This window comes from Capricornis sumatraensis, chromosome 22, assembly GCF_032405125.1.
Source record: "Capricornis sumatraensis isolate serow.1 chromosome 22, serow.2, whole genome shotgun sequence".
NCBI classification, from domain to species: Eukaryota; Metazoa; Chordata; class Mammalia; order Artiodactyla; family Bovidae; genus Capricornis; species Capricornis sumatraensis.
The window spans coordinates 5,950,230-5,967,964 of NC_091090.1; the positions used below are offsets into that span (position 1 = coordinate 5,950,230).

At 40.1% G+C, this 17,735-nt stretch overlaps 1 protein-coding gene across 1 annotated transcript in view; it reads right to left on the reverse strand.

Moving 5' to 3' along the window:
* Positions 1-17,451, reverse strand: part of KHDRBS2 (KH RNA binding domain containing, signal transduction associated 2) — a 747,046-nt gene extending 729,595 nt beyond the window's left edge. The window contains exon 1 of the mRNA XM_068960975.1: positions 17,364-17,451. Coding sequence (XP_068817076.1) covers positions 17,364-17,451 — 88 coding nt within the window. The remainder of the gene's footprint in view (positions 1-17,363) is intronic.
* Between the last annotated feature and the right edge of the window lie 284 nt (positions 17,452-17,735).

The following is a 17,735-nucleotide window of genomic DNA, read 5'->3' on the forward strand; positions in this document are numbered from 1 at the left end:
ATGGAAGAGATGACCAGGGCAGATCTAGGAAAGGGTGCAGAGCTTCCAAGCCCTCTGGGAGCACCCCATTCTCACCAGATCTCCTTGAGCTATGGGTATGGATGCAATCTGAACCCAGTTCCTCTGTGCACTAATATCAAGGTTTCATTACACAAACACAGTTGATTAAATCAGCATGGCCACTGGCAACTGATTCAACCTCCAGTCCCTCTCCTCAAAGGTCTGTGGGGTAGTAAGGAAAAGAGGCGCCAGAAAGTTCCTGTCCTCTAATTACAAGCTGGTTCCCCTGGCAGCCAGCCTCTGTCCTTAAGTTTCCTACTTCAAAAAGTCACTTTATTTGTATTACAAAAGACGCCTTTCCAATGAAGAAGGAATTCATAGGGCCTGGACTCCATCTTAGGCCTGTTCATGCTGATCATGCTCGGCCACCTTTCCAATGGACTCTGAACTCTGTGTTTAGTGTTTATGAAAACAACAACAGAAAGATAAGACCCCCTCCAGACAGAGGAACCTTGAAGATCATATCTAGGTAACTCATCACCTAAGAGAAAACATACACTAATCACCCCTTCCTCCAGACAGGCCATAAATTTTTCTGTATCTATCAGAGTGTAACCTCGGGTTTATTGATTACTGGCTGTTTGACTGTTTGAGCACATGAGCACATAGCACGTGAATGATGGAGTAATTGGGATTGTATTTTCTTGGTTTATGTAAGTTTCAAGGAATTTGGAGTGGAGGGCTCAGACACATACACATGGGGTAAAAAAGATTTTCACAAATGCTGGTTGGGGTCTTTCGCTAAGAGGAGACTCTGCCTTGGGCCCGCCGGTGTAATAAACTGCATTCCACTATCTGCATCGTCCTTCTGAGTGAGTTTGTTTCCCGGAATGCATGGCTACACCACCAGCTCTTCTCACTTAAGATATTCCACAGTGGATATAGGGGCTCTGGCCAGAAACAGGTAAGATGGCTCTGGCTCTGGCTCTGGCCGGAAACACGTAAGATGACCAACCATATAAATATATTTATTTATTGTAAATCATAAAAATCACACAAATTCTACCCATTTTATTTATTTTTTTTTTTTTTTACTTTATTTTACTTTACAATACTGTATTGGTTTTGCCATACATCAACATGAATCTGCCACGGGTGTACATGAGTTCCCAGTCCTGAACCCCTCTGCCACCTCCCTCCCCATACCATCTCTCTGGGTCATCCCAGTGCACCAGCCCCAAGTATCCTGTATCCTGCATCGAACCTAGACTGGCGAATCGTTTCTTACATGATATTATACATGTTTCAATGCCATTCTCCCAAATCATCCCACCCTCTTCCTCTCTCTCAGAGTCCAAAAGTCTGTTCTATACACCTGTGTCTCTTTTGCTGTCTCGCATACAGAGTTATCGTTACCATCTTTCTAAATTCCATATATATGTGTTAGTATACTGCATTGGTGTTTCTCTTTCTGGCTTACTTCACTCTGTATAATCTACCCATTTTAAAAAATGTTCTTTTATTTTTTTTCAGGCTCTGGAAGTGTTGTTTCCTATATCTGTATATCCTTCTCCTAGATTAAAATCCCTCCTTCACTGAATCCCCACCATAACTTACTTGTGCTTTACATTTCAGCTAACATGGTCCTCCCACTGAGACTACCCATGATCTCTGTGGGCTCCTAAAGCATTATCTATTTGCCTTATGACTGCTTTTCTCCAATCCTATGGAGATTGTGTATTTAATTAGCTGTAAGTCTGTCCTCTATCCCTTGTCCTCCATCTAAGTGTAGGTCTCAGATAGTAATACAGACTATAGGTAATAGCAACAAACTGGCCAAGTCTGTATTGTTTTTCATTTATCGCCTGGTTAGTTTTTGCTTCACACACACATACACACACACACACACACACACACACACACAGTCTGCTCATTTTACTCAAAGAGAAACAATTTGGCTTATTGCACCTCATTCCAAATACTTATCACCTTATCTATTTCCATTAAATGACTCTTAATTATCACAATGATTTTTTCTACCAGATTTTCTTTATATAGATATGATATAATTTTCAATCTTTCGCTAATTTCAGAATACTAGCTTCTACAGAGTCATGTCTCCTCTTGAACTCCATTTCAAAACAACTGCATGTAACAGAAATGTCATTTGCCTCAGCCTATCAAATATGTTCCATCGTCACACAATTCGTTGGGCTTTCCTGGTGGCTCAGCTGGTAAAGAAACCATCCACAATGTGGGAGACCTGGGTTCAATCCCTGGGTTGGAAAGATACCCTGGAGAAGCGAACAGCTACACACTCCAGCATTATAGCCCAGAGAATTCCAAGGACTGTATAGATCATGGGGTCGTAAGAGTCAAACACGACTGAGCAACTTTCACTTCACTCACACAATTCCTTAACACCCCTTTTCCACCAGATCTTGGATGGATAAAAATACAACATCTAGTTTTTGACTTATAGGAAGGAAAACTTAGATTATGTGGACATATGGATGACACCTAATTCAACACTCACATAAATTTCTCCATTTAAAACATTAACATGCCTAAACAGTCACAACTAAATTATATTATGTATTCATGCTACTGTTTCCATTTTATAGTCAGATCTTATACAATGAGTGTGTTGCTGTATGTGAATCAAATTTCTAAAAAATCAAATTCCTTAAAATTTATGAAGGAAATTACTTTAAAGGAAAAAAATTCTCTAGTAATAGACATTTAACTCTCTTAAAAGTTTTTAAAGCAAGCTCTTGGTTCTTACTTAAACAACTCATATCCTGCAGTATCTTTAACATATCAGTGTTTAATGGTTGCTTTTTGACAACTTCACATTAAAACTGGACATTTATGAAACCTTTGACTTCTTACTTTAAAACTCCAAATGAATTACACTACTCTGAAATCTGCCTCTTTACCTTTCCCATAATATAGGGACAATACCACTTGCCTTTTTGGATATAATGTAAGGACATGACCCACAGTGTGTGTTCAAGAAAAACAATTATTACTCTAGTCATCCCCTCTTTCTCAAAATGAACAGGATTCTCCTTCATCCTCTGCTGTTTCTGTCACATAGGCTCTGTCTCCTGAGTTGCATCAGGGCTTATCATTTTCTGACATACAGTGAACCTACTAAAAATAACTATAATTGAGAGAAAACACATTCTGCTTTTCTATTAGAAGAGTAAAATATATATTTTAAAAAAGTAAAATCTAATATTCAATTATTAGAAGGAAATGAGCATCAATTGTGCAATTCTGATAACAGTGCATAATACTGACCACTATGCTTCAAAGAATAAATATTAAGCTTCAGAACCTATACAAAACATTTGAATAAGGCCATGCTGCTGAGTTCTCCAGTTCTGACAACATGTGAACTCTGTTAAACTATCAAATTTTAAACACACACTCCCTCAAGACAAAAAAGAGGGGCTATGGTTGTTCTTCCTTCCTAGAAGTCTTTGGCAAGTTAAACAGTTCTCCTTAAAAGAAAAAAAAAAAAAATGTAGAGAGAAAAGTGTCTCAACAAATCACAGAAACTTCTCCAAACCTTACTTTAGATCCAAAAAAAGACTGCCATATTCCCCTACTCTGGCCCCCTCATCCCCAATATTCCTCAGAAACAATAGTTAGGCTAAGACATTCTGAAAAGTTAGGCTTTCTCAATAATCCTTAATACAATTCTGTACTAAGGTAGTTTCACTGAGTTAGGGTTGGGGTGGAGAGTACTAACAAAACGTGGTCCACTGGAGAAGGAAACGGCAAAGCACTTCAGTATTCTTGCCTTGAGAACCACATGAACAGTATGGAAAGGGAAAAAAAAAAGGACACTGAAAGATGAACTCCTCAGGTAGGCAGGTGCCCAGTATGCTACTAGAGATCAGTGGAGAACTAACTCCAGAAAGACTGAAGGGACAGAGCCAAAGCAAAAACAATACCCAGTTGTGGAGATGACTGGAGATGGAAGTAAAATCCAACTGCGTAACGAGGAATATTGCATCAGTTCAATTCAGTCGCTCAGTTGTGTCCGACTCTTTGCGACCCCATGAATCGCAGCAGGCCAGGCCTTCCTGTTCATCACCAATTCCCGGAGTTCACTCAAACTCAAGTCCATCGAGTCAGTGATGACATCCAGCCATCTCATGCTTTGTCGTCCCCTTCTCCAACTGCCCCAGTCCCTCCCAGCATCAGAGTCTTTTCCAATGAGTCAACTCTTCACATTAGGTGACCAAAGTATTGGAGTTTTAAATTCAGTATAATTCCCTCCAAAGAAATCCCAGGGTTGATCTCCTCCAGAATGGACTGGTCGGATCTCCTTGCAGTCCAAGGGACTCTCAAGAGTCTTCTCCAACACCACAGTTCAAAAGCATCAATTCTTCGGTGCTCAGCCTTCTTCAGAGTCCCCCTCTCACATCCATACACGACCACAGGAAAAACCATAGCCTTGACTAGATGGACCTTAGTCAGCAAAGTAATATCTCTGCTTTTGAATATGCTGTCTAGGTTGGTCATAACTTTTCTTCCAAGGAGTAAGCGTCTTTTAATTTCATGGCTGCAGTCACCATTTGCAGTGATTTTGGAGCCCCAAAAAATAAAGTCTGACACTGTTTCCACTGTTTCCCCATCTATTTCCCATGGAGTGACGGGACTGGATGCCACGATCTTCGTTTTCTGAATGTTGACCTTTAAGCCAACTTTTTCACTCTTCACTTTCACTTCCATCAAAAGGCTTTTTAGTTTCTCTTCACTTTCTGCCATAAGGGTGTTGTCATCTGCATATCTGAGGTTATTGATATTTCTCCCGGCAATCTTGATTCCAGCTTGTGTTTCTTCCACCCCAGCGTTTCTCATGATGTACTCTGCATAGAAGCTAAATAAGCAGGGTGACTATATACAGCCTTGACGTACTCCTTTTCCTATTTGGAACCAGTCTGTTGTTCCATGTCCAATTCTAATAGTTGCTTCCTGACCTTCATATAGGTTTCTCAAGAGGCAGGTCAGGTGATCTGGCATTCCCATCTCTTTCAGAATTTTCCAGTTTATTGTGATCCACACAATATTGCATAGGAACCTGGAAAGTTAGGTCCATGAATCAAGGCAAATGGGAAGTAATCAAACATGAGATGGCAAGACTGAACATCAACATTTTAGAAATCAGTAAACTAAAATGGACTGGAAAGGGTGAATTTAACTCATTTGCCCATTATACCTACTACCGTGGGCAAGAATCCCTTAGAAGAAATGGAGTAGCCATCACACAGTCAACAAAACAGTCCGAAATGAAGTACTTGGATGCAATTTCAAAAATGACAACTCATCTCTGTACGATTTCAAGGCAAACCATTCAAATTCACATTAATCCAAGTCTATGCCCCAACCAATAATGCTGAAAGCTGAGGCTCAATAGATCTATGAAGACCTACAAGACCTTGCAGAACTAATGCCCAAAAACAATGTCCTTTTAATTATAGGGGACTGGAATGCAAAAGTAGGAAGTCAAGAGATAGCTGGAGTACCAAGCAAATTTGGCCTTAGAGTACACAATGAAGCAGAGCAAAAGCTTCATTGAGTTTTGCCAAGAAAACACAATGGTTATAGCAAACATCTTCTTCCAACAACACAAGAGAAAACTCCACACATGGACATCATCAGATGGTCAACAATGAAATCAGACTGATTACATTCTTTGCAGTCAAAGATGGAGAAGTTATACACGGTCAGCAAAAACAAGACCGGGAGCTGACTGTGGCTAAGATCATGAACTTCTTATTGCCAAATTCAGATTTAAATTGAAGCAAGTGGGGAAAACCACTAGACCATTCAGGTATGACATAAATCAAATCCCTTAAACGACTATACAGTGGAAGTGAGACATAGATTTAAGGGATTAGATTTGATAGACAGACTGCCTGAAGAACTATGGACAGAGGTTCATGACATTATACAGGAGGCAGGGATCAAGACAGTAGCCAAGAAAAAAAAAGAAAAAAGAGGGCAAAATGGTTGTCGGAGGAGGCCTTACAAATAATTGTGAAAAGAAGAGAAGTGAAAGGCAAAGAAGAAAAGGAAAGCTATAACCATTTCAATGAAGAGTTTGAAAAAATAGAAGGGAGAAATAAGAAAGCCTTCCTCAGTGATCAATGCAAAGATATACAGAAAAATAACAGAATGGGAAAGACTAGAGATCTCAAGAAAATTAGAGATACCAACGGAACATTTCATGCAAAGATGGTCTCAATAAGGACAGAAATGCTATGGACTTGACAGAAGCAGAAGATATTAAGAAGAGGTGGCAAGAATACACAGAAGAACTATACAAAAAAGATTTTCACAACTCAGATAATCACAATGGCGTGATCACTCACATATAGCCAGACAGAATGCGAATTCAAGTGGGCCTTAGGAACAAATTTAGTGCAGGTGATGGAATTCCAGTTGAGTTATTTCAAATTCTAAATGATGATATTGTGAAAATGCTGCATTCAATATGCCAGCAAATTTGGAAAACTCAGCAATGGCCACAGGACTGGAAATAATCAGTTTTCATTCCAGTCCCAAAGAAAGGCAATGCCAAAGAATTCTCAAACTACTGCAAAATTGCACTCATCTCAAAGTAATGCTCAAAATTATCCAAGCCAAGCTTCAACAGTACATAAACTGTGAACTCCCAGGTGTTCAAGCTGGATTTAGAAAAGGCAGAGAAACAAGAGATCAAATTGCCAACATCCGCTGGATCATGGAAAAAGCAAGAGAGTTCCAGAAAAACATCTATTTCTGCTTTACTGACTATGCCAAAGCCTTTGACTGTGTGGATCACAAAAAACTGGAAAAATCTGAAAGAGATGGGAATACCAGACCACCTGATCTGCCTCCTGAGAAATCTGTGTGCAGGTCAGGAAGCAACAGTTAGAACTGGACATGGACCAACAGACTGGTTAAAAATTGGGAAAGGAGTGCATCAAGGCTGTATATTGTCACTCAGCTTATTTAACTTATATGTAGGGTACATCATGAGAAACACTGGGCTGGATTAAACACAAGCTGGAATCAAGATTGCTGGGAGAAATATCAATAAGCTCAGATATGCAGATGACACCACCCTTATGGCAGAAAGGGAAGAAGAAGAAAGTGAAAGAGGAGAGTGAAAAAGTTGGCTTAAAACTCAATATTCAGAAAACTAAGATCATGGAATCTGGTCCCATCACTTTATAACAAATAGATGGGAAAACAGTGACTGACTTTATTTTGTGGGGCTCCAAAATCACTGCAGATGGTGACTGCAGCCATGAAATTAAAGATGCTTCCTCCTTGGAAGAAAAGCTACGATCAACCTAGACAGCATATTGAAAAGCACAGACGTTACTTTGACAACAAAGATCCATCTCATCAAAGCTATGGTTTTTCCAGTAGTTATGTATGGATGTGAGAGTTAGATGATAAAGCTGAGCACCAAATAATTAATGCCTTTGAACTGTGGTGTTGGAGAAGACTCTTGAGAGTCCCTTGGACTGCAAGGAGATCCAACCAGTCAATCCTAAAGGAGACCAGTCCTGGGTGTTCACTGGAAGGACTGACACTAAAGCTGAAACTCCAATACTTTGGCCACCTGATGTGAAGAGCTGACTCACTGGAAAAGACCCTCATGTTCGGCAAGATTGAAGGTGAGAGTAGAAGGAGATGACAGAGGATGAGATGGTTGGATGGTATCACCGACTCAATGGACATGAGTTTGAGCAAACTCCATGGGTTGGTGATGGACAGAGAGGCCTGGCGTGCTGCAGTCCATGGTGTCACAAAGAGTTGGAAACAACAGAGCAACTGAACTGAACTGTACTAAGGTAAATTTCCCTCTTTATAAATGTACTTACCTTTTATAAACTATACTTACTTAAAGATGCTGTGAAAGAATTCACCCAATATTCCCATTCAGAAACATATTTTAGAAATTACGGGTACCACCACACTGATCTCTTTGACTTACTTTGCATGTTAACATTTGACCTTCCTATAATGCTTGCATTTCTCCCACAGAAGACAGGGTGTTTTAACCACTTCAGGAGTCTCTGGATGAGAAAACCTGGGTTTCAGCTTTATAATTTACTTGCTGACTGATCTGAAATAAATTAACTTGTTTAATTGTTATTTTTTCTCATTTGTAAGACAGGGTAACACTAATAACTATCTCATAGGATTATGAGTGGATAAACAGTGGTAGACATGTCGACATATAGTTTAGTGACTGACAAAGAGTATCTCCCCATTGATGACAGAGAGATGATGAGGGCAAAGATCTATGATCACCATGATTTCCTCAGAATCCCTGTGCCACTAACAGTCTGTAAACTCCAGCAGCTGTCACCATATACTGCTAATTTATATCATGTATATTGTTAAAAACTAAAAAATTAAACATCTGACATCTCTTCACATACCAATAACACACACTGAGGACCAGTGTTATCAACAAACATTCAAGGGCAACTGTAATCACATAGTTCAGTGTAGTAGAGTTCTTGCCCTACAAACTGATCGCCCAGACTGCACCTGAACCATATCTATAGTAAGGGACCTAAAACTTTGTCATTCAGTTGTTCTTGAATTTTTTTAAATCACTCTATACTGCAGAAATTTTTTGGAAGTCGTGTTCTGGAGGGTAAGGTAAGCACTGGAGAATATGCTACAAAAGATTTGCTTCCCAAAATAGTTTTTAAAAATTGAGCAAAAGGATACAGAGCTGTGACACCTCAACCTTTTGACAAATAAAACGTGACTATTTCAGAGCACTCCATTGGATACAATGAAAAAGTCCCATAACATGGGTATTTGCTAACATTCACTTTGGAGATCAGTTATTAACCAGCACTCTATTATTATTCTTAATCTATTTCTATTTCATTCAGTTCAGCTCAGTTCGGTTGCTGAATCATGTCCAAATCTTTGCGACCCCATGAACCACAGCACACCAGGCCTCCCTGTCCATCATCAACTCCCAGAGTTTACTCAAACTCATGCCCATTGAGTCAGTGATGCCATCCAACCATCTCATTCTCTGTTGTTCCCTTCTCCTCCTGACCTCAATCCCTCTCAGCATCAGGGTCTTTTCCAATGAGTCAACTCTTCACATGAGGTGGCCAAAGTACTGGAGTTTCAGCTTCAGCATCAGTCCTTCCAAGACCCAGGACTGATCTCCCTTAGGATGGACTGGTAGGACCTCCTTACAGTCAAAGGGACTCTCCAGAGTCTTCTCTAACACCACAGTTCAAAAGCATCAATTCTTCGGTGCTCAGTTTTCTTCACAGTCCAACTCTCACATCCATACATGACCACTGGAAAAACCATAGCCTTGACTAGATGGACCTTTTTTGGCAAAGTAATGTCTCTGCCTTTTAATATGCTATCTAGGTTGTTTATAACTTTCCTTCCAAGGAGTAAGTGTTGTTTAATTTCATGGCTACAATCACCATCTGCAGTGATTTCAGAGCCCCAAAATTATTTTATTGAAACTCACCATTTCTGTAAGACAAGGATCATATTACAATCTATTAATATATTGTCTTACACTGATAATAGCCTTAAACAAACCGACTGGTCTCAATATAATTCCAATTAAGCTACATTTCTTGTCTGTATTCAGACAAGAACAAATAAGGACATAGGAAAGGCTGGTGACACTATGGAGTAATCTCCAAGGGTTTCTAAAATATCCTTCCTTTCTACATCTGCCATGAGGACACAGAGCTCCAGTCCAGATTTATACTTAATTAAACCAAAAATTTTTATCAGATATTGCATTCTGATTACCCACATGGATTTATCCTGGTCATGCTAATTCTTACATAATTAATTAATGAAATATTAATGTACAAGAATGAGCCTACCTTCATAAGAAAACCATATAAAGAAAAATATTATAACACAAATGAATGGTGACTGGATATTATACATAAGATAAACACAAAAGACTTTGTGGAAGAAGGCAGCCCTCCTGGGTACCATGGGAACTAGGTAGTTGTTTCCCCAGGTTTTCTTGTGCTTCATATACACCAAAATGGGAGCTTGAAATGCTAGCAAACCAAAAACATCAACAGAAGGAGACAAAAACAAAGGCTCAAGCAAAGCCTGCTCTTTCCAGCTGCAGGACTAGAAAGAGGGCAACCTTGCAAGACACACAAAAAATTAAATGACAAACATCCTCCCCTAGCCAAAGAACACAGACATAGAAAACAAAACCAAGCCCCAAAACCAGTGTCTCATGCTCACCTCAGTCAAGAAAGGTAAATAGGGAGCTGAGGTGTCCAGCTTTCCCCTGCTGTAAAGGGGCACCCCTTCTCTTTAGAAGAACTGGAGGCCTGAATGTGCAACGAGGTTTCTGTTCCACTGGCAGTGGGGACAGAGGCCATGTGGAGACCTGGGTGTCTACCCTCAGGAGCAGGAGCAATGCATACTTCCCCTTCAAAGCCACTGGGTGTCAGAGCAGCTTTCACTCCTGCTGGAACTTCTCCCTACCCCTCTTGGTGTCACTAGAGGTCACAGGGGATCAACAAGAAGGGCCCTTCCCTCTCGTGGGCACATGGGAGAGCCTGAAATCTCCCTGCCCTGAGAACACCCAGGAGGCACCCCCCCACCCTCCTCCTCTGCTGGCCTGTGGTCAGAGACAGCCTGCCTTCCAGAACAGCATTTAAAGGTATAACATGGTTAGACTTTGCCTTTAAATGAACCACTCTGATAGGGTGTGTGTGCCAGGGTGACGATGAAAAAGAGGGAGGATTCTGAGAGTAACAGAGAAAAGAGAAAACCAACAGTGTGTAGTGTTCAAAAGTCAAGGGAGAAACCAAAAAAAATTGAGAAAAGACCAACAGTGAAAAGTACAGCCAAGTACCCTGATGAGAGATCAGAAACATTTTATCGGATTTGGCAATTAGATGATTCTCACTGGAGACTCTAGTTTCAGGACAAAATGGGAGGCTGCAACCAGAACACAGAGCTGTGGAAGGTAAACTAAGAAAGTGAGCAGCAGCAATACAGTATCAGAAACTGGAAGGAAACAAGGGAGGAAAAGTGTCTAGAAAGATTATTTGTATTACTTTTGGAAAGTGAAATAAGTATTATATATTTTTTTAAAGTGATTCTAGTTGAATCATGTTTACAGGCTGCCACAAGGTAAGATGGGGAGGAAGAAGGTGGAGCCACTAAAGAAAGGACACAATGACAGGACAGTCCTGGGGGAAGAGGGGCACCAGGGTTAAGGATGCTGAGAACAAGTCAGCCTTGAACAAAAAGAGGCATTTCATCCTTGGGGAATGAAAAGAGTGCAGGAGTTTCTAGGTAGTAGGAGTCTGAAGAACGTTGGAATAGACAGATCTACTTCCTTTGATAAAAAGAAGGATGAAACCAGCTGCCCAGAGTGACGGCCAAGTAAATGTGGAATTAGTCTTGAGCTACCCATGTCCTGGTCTAACCAGGCTCAAGTCAGACATGGACAAGCGACCACTGGCAGAAGAAACATATTTTAAAAACCCTCATTGGAACCATGTTTCATAAGATAATTTATTTCATAATTTGGTCTATGAGTTAAAATTTCACTCAGCAATAATTCAGAGAGTTAAGTACTAACATGAGTCAGTGCTCATGTTATTAAAAAAATCAAACTTCAGGTTGATGTCAAGTCCATAATGTTATTAAAATGTTAAGGACAATCTTAAAAAGTATTATCTTATATGCCAGGAGCCAGCGTGAGGAACCCCGCCCATGGCAAAGGTCATGAGGAAGGAGGCTCGGCATACAGAAAGGCAAGATCAAGCCTCAGGGGTCTCCCTGAAAATTCTCGAGCATCTACCCCCAAAACCAGAGTCTGCCTGCTTTACTGTGTTATGCTTTCCACCTACTCTTCTGACATTAACAGGGGGCTGTCCCCCCACCACCTTTTTCTGGAAAAAGTTAATTTAGAGCTTTTAGATAATAAGTCTCCTGGGCAATATAAGTGTGTTTCAATCCAAAAACCCCTCTAATGGCTTTCTAGCCTGCCTGCCTGACTCTTACAGCCGCACCTGTGATTTTTTGCGGCCTGCCGACCATGAGGCACAGGAAGCTTAAAACATCCTAGGAATGTAGGGGCTTCTGAAGAGTCAAAATCATTAGAATAAGACTGATTAAGGGTTTCATTGTTGAGCTAATACTTGCTGCCAAATTTTCATATATTTTATTTGTTGATATAGTTGGTATATAGAAAAAACAGGCAGCAACATAGATCTTTTGAGTTAAGTACCTTCTTTGATATAACCCACTGCGCCTTTGTTCTACAGGGATGTAACTTTATTTAGTATTTTAAAGGTGATGCAGATTAAAAAAAAAAAAAAAACACTTCAGGGGAAATAAGATTAATATTCATTAAGGAAGAGAGCCATAAAGTGTTAGCAGGCCTCTTGGCCAGAAGATAATGTAAATCACCTGAGATCTTTTGTATATGGAAAGATATGGAGAAAGAAAGCCTGGTATCCATAAGGGTCAGGACTGCTGCCCCTGCATGACTCTGTATCTTCCATTATGTAAAACTTCACGTCCCTGGTGGCTCAGATGGTAAAGTGTCTGCCTACAATGTGGGAGGCCTGTGGGAGGCCTGGGTTCAATCCCTGAGTCGGGAAGATCTCCTGGAGAAGGAAATGGCAACCCACTCCAGCACTCTTGCCTGAAGAACCCCATGGACGGAGGAGCCTGGTAGACTACAGTCCATGGGGTCGCAAAGAGTCAGACACGACTGAGCGACTTCACTTTCACTTTAGGGTATATAAGCACCTTTTGAAAATAAAGTTATGGGGTTTTTGCACAAGCTTGGCCTCCCCCGTGTCGGTTCTCTCTCTCTCTCTCTTTCTCCCTCTCCCTCCCTCTCTTTTTCAGGCTGATCCCTTGGAATGCAGAGGCTCTCCATGTCTACTTATTTGCCTGGGCTTCTAAGGCCCACGTGAGAAGGAGCTCAAGGCGGGGCACTCTCCACTATTCAAGCAGGCACCTGTGGCCTAATGTAGACGGTATAAGTTTCTTGTCTTGAGACTTTATTAGCTTTCCATGTAAACCAAGGAATATCAGCCTCTCTTCTCCTCAATTTTTTCACTACATTATTCTTCCTCAATCTCTCTTTAAATTTCTAAATAAATAAATCTCTCCTCGCCGACTCCATCCCCACTTTGAATTACCCTGGATCCACTGGGGCTGGACCCTGACACTTATATTTGTAGAATTTCTGCTTCAGTTTTTGGTTTGGTTGTATAAAATTTATATTTTAAAATATAGCTTATGTGTCACAAACAGTATTTTTTTAAACCTTAAAAGAACCATGCCTGATGGATATTAGTTTTGCTGTTTTACCAATGAAGAAACTGAGGATCAGAAAGGAAATAAATGAAATACCCTTTATTTCATAGTTGTCAGGGGTGTCAACACTCTATTCCAAGTGTTTTGTTAAAGCATAATTTCTCCACTATATAATAAATATGTTTTAACTGCAGATCAAAGATACCTTTCAGATCAAAGAAAATCTTTAAGTTAGTTTTTTTGCCATTTTTTGTTTTAAGAAACATAAATAAAATTATCCCAAATTTATTGAGAGAGCAAAGGAAAAGTCACTGATCAAAGGAAAAGTCACATGAATACTAGTTTTTATCAGAAGTGGGTTTTAGATATTATACCAATACCTTTCTTTATCTTAAGAACACAACATATTTAAATATTTCAAGGAACACATTCAAAATTAAAAATAATCCTTACTAAAAATCTAAATGTAGTTAAACCACTACAAGTCAGCTTTTGTAATAAATTATTGATCCTTGTTCTTCTCATTCAACCACATCTGCAAACAGGCCAATCCTAAATGGAAGGGCAAAATTTTCACGAAAGTTTGAAAAAAGCATTCAGAGTTTTTTAGAAATACTTGAACTGTTCGGATATTAGCAATATTTGACTTTATCATATGATGAGTAAACCAAAACAATGAATTGTCCAATATTTGTGAAGAGACAGAGAACTCAAACACTCTGAATTGGATAAGAATTTATTAATCCTTCAAAAGGTATGGAATCACCATAATTGAACATATACATTTGAACAGATCCATGTCTATCAGCAGATAGACACATTTTACTGCAAGAAAATAATATTTTCATGTATATACATTTTTAACTCCCAAGCATTGAAAATAGTTCAGTAAGAACATAAATCTTTCCCCAGTGCCCAAAATAATGTGTATGCCTCAAACTGCAATACAATGCAATAAACATATTGTTAATCATTAAACTAAGAAATGAAAAAAGTTTCCAAAATGTTTAACCAATGATTTTGGTATTCCAAATATACCAATTGCACTCCTTTGCATCAGGAGCAGTCCCAGACATAATTAGAATTACAAAGAAGCATACAGATCATCTAGTCCAGCTCCTCAATTTGAGAGACAAGAAAACTGGCCCAGGGAAGGGAAATTTACCAAGATTCATTTTGGGCAAAAGTGGAATTAAAATCCAGGTATCTGGATTCACAGTTTAGTGTGCTTCCCTGAAGTATCATAGATATAAATAACCTCATCTAATTTCATCTGGCAGGAAAATTCAGAGACTGAGTGGAACTTCAAGGATTGTGCTGAATCTGCTGTTTTATCATACTCCAAAGCACCTTCCATACAAATAGATAATAGACAATATTATAATCCAGAAGAAAATCATTTGCATTACTCAATCAATATTATGCTATTCAAAACATATTATTTAAGATCTTTTCTAAGTAACAACATAGTACATATAATGTTCAGGCTCTTCTATCAGCTTTGTCAGACGCATTCCTATTGAAAGCACCCAACCAAAACAAGTGAAGTAATAAACTACAACAAAAAGAACAAAATAACCAACAAACTAGCACTTTTAACCCCATGACCTTCAATTCTAAGTCTGTAGTCATAATGGAGCACTGATTTGCATCTACCACCAATCAAAACAGCAAAACAAATCATTATGAATGCTCAGTGGCTTACATCACTGACCTTGTATATATTACCTTCCAAAAAACCATTTCAAAGAACTGAATCATCTGGATCATTTTTATTACACACTCAGTCTTGAGACATTCTGCACAGTGCTGGCTGAAATGTACTTCATGGAACACCTTCTTTCCTAACGAACATCTATGTCAGGTGTATTTATAGCCACTGCCTTCAATCAGTACATTTCCAGGGGTGAAAAATAAAATTATCTCAACAACACTCTCCTATAGAGATTCGAAATAAGACCTAAGAATCTAGGTAGACGGCCTTTGAAAAAACAACGAAAGATCTGTAATGTAAAATGTATGTTAAGGTTTATTCAGAAGGACACTGTTCAATGAGAACATGAAGAGGCTTGGGTACAATTACAGAATTTAGATCTTGTGGATCTTTCAGCCAGTTGCAAAGAGTCTCTTTATATACTCAAGATTATTATCATTACTCCCCTCCTCCTCCTCCTCCTTATGATTCCTCTGAAATGTGGACACCTATCTTTGTTTCTTCCTTAGACATTTTTCTATTTAGGCACTTTTTACTTCTAATTCATTACAAAGGCAGAACATGCTTCCCCCTACTGGCAAAATATTAAATTACAAAGTACATAGGAACATGTTCCTAAGTGTCAAGAAACCAAATTTCTGAGAAAAATAAAATGTTAAGGAAATTTTAAGGAACCAGGTGCACAGACTTTTCTGGCTGTTTTACCACAGAGAAATACTTCCATACTCTGTTTAGAGCTCCTCACATGCATTGCTTTAGTCTGGCAGTTTTCAGTACACTAACTCTCATTAATGAATGACTTATGTCCCCAAAAGAAGTCCAATTAGCAGGTCTGAGAAAATGATTAATTTGTAACTTTTTCTATTTTAAAGACTTTATCAGCTAAATGAAGACATTTCTGGAAAATGCATTGAAATAGATGATTTAGGAACACAATGGCATTTTTAATCATTTTGAATATTTGTTAATCCATTAATTTTCAATGTTCCTATTATTTTATGTAGTTTATTTATTTTTAATAGATTAGAGGTTAATTTTTTAACTGACTTTCATTTACAATTTTAGGTTGCATTTTTTTATTCAGTAACCAAGAAGTAGTAAGCATGACTGCATTTTCCATTCCAAATCCTCTACAAAATCAACTTGTCCCCTGAAAAGTAGTTTACTTGTTTCACGCGTTCAATATTTCAATTGTTGTTTTTAATTACTTAATTACTTAATATACAAAATAGAAAAATATCTGATACTTTATTGTTGCAAATAATAATCCATCAATAAAACATTTAAATAAGTATAATGCCTATTTAATTCATACATGGGGGATTAGAATTTCTCCTTCCATGTAAAACTAAATCTCACAAAAGAAAACATTTCTTTTGATGCTGAAGGGCTAAGGGGAAGAAAGTTATTACTTTTAGTTTTGCTGTAGGTAAGTTCCTAAGAACCTAAGGAACAAAACTGCATTGTAGTCAATTTGATGATGAAGCAACTCATTATCGAGACATTCACACCCCCCCAAAAAAAAAACGAAAGTCTTTAGTTTTTATAAAGGTAAATGTAGATTGCTACAGATATCTTGGGTACCTTTAGCACTGTTTCAAGATAAATGGAAGTAATCAGGTTAATATTTCTATCACACACACACACACACACACAAACTGCACACTTGGTACAACAGTTGATCAATTGTGGAGGGTTCCCAGGGACCAGCATCTCCCAGAGCACACAATCATCACACTTCAAATAAACTGATATGCATTTCAGCCACTTCCACATGCACAAACAGAACACGCATAATTTAATCTAGGTTAATACTAAGTCTTTCCATAGGAAAGACTGTAATTAGACTAAGGAAATCAAAATCACTTCTCAATCAGAAGGGAGAGAAAATAAGAGAAAAGAAAGAGGGAAAAGGGAAAGAAAAAGGGAAGGGGGGGGGACTGATTTGTAGATAAGAAGAAGCTCATCAAACACCACACTGATCACCATTCACTCCAGACTGACTTCCCTTCCCTTGGAGGAGTTAAAACATCCCGGTGGACCACGCAGCTCCTTAACGTCGCTCCATCAGTGATCCTAAAGGGCACTGTCTTCACAGCCAGCGCCCGCCGCTCCGGGCTACCCGGATTCAGCTGCGAATGGAGTGAGGAAGTAGCACCCGCCTCCCAAGGACCAGCTCCGCCGCGGCTCTGGGCGAGCATCGTCCAGGGCAGTTTCCGCGAAGGAGACAGGCGTCCTCCCGTACTCCGCTCCCCGAGCCCCGCCGCGGCGACAGGGGCCGGCGGTCTGCGCCCACCCGGGGGGCAAGTCCTACCTTCGGCCAGCAGGCGCGAGGCGTGCACGAAGGACGGGTCCAGGCTGTCTCTCTCTGCCATCAGCTCAGGCAAGTACTTCTCTTCCATAGCGCGGACTTCGTACGGGCCCCGCCAGGCTCAGGGCTCCGTGCGCTGGACTCACGTCCCCGCCGTCCTGCTCTCCCGCCGCCCGCCCGCCTCAGCTACGGCCGGCGTCTGGCGCCCTCTCTGGGCCGTCGCCGCCCGCCCGGCCGCGGGCTGAAGTGGTGCCGAGCCTCCGGGCCGGTCGAGCGGCCGCACTTCGGTCCCGCCCAGGTCGGCCTGCTCCGGCGGCCTGGACGGGGAGGCGGGCACAGGACGCGTTCTGCCCCTGCCAAGCGCTCATTGGTGGG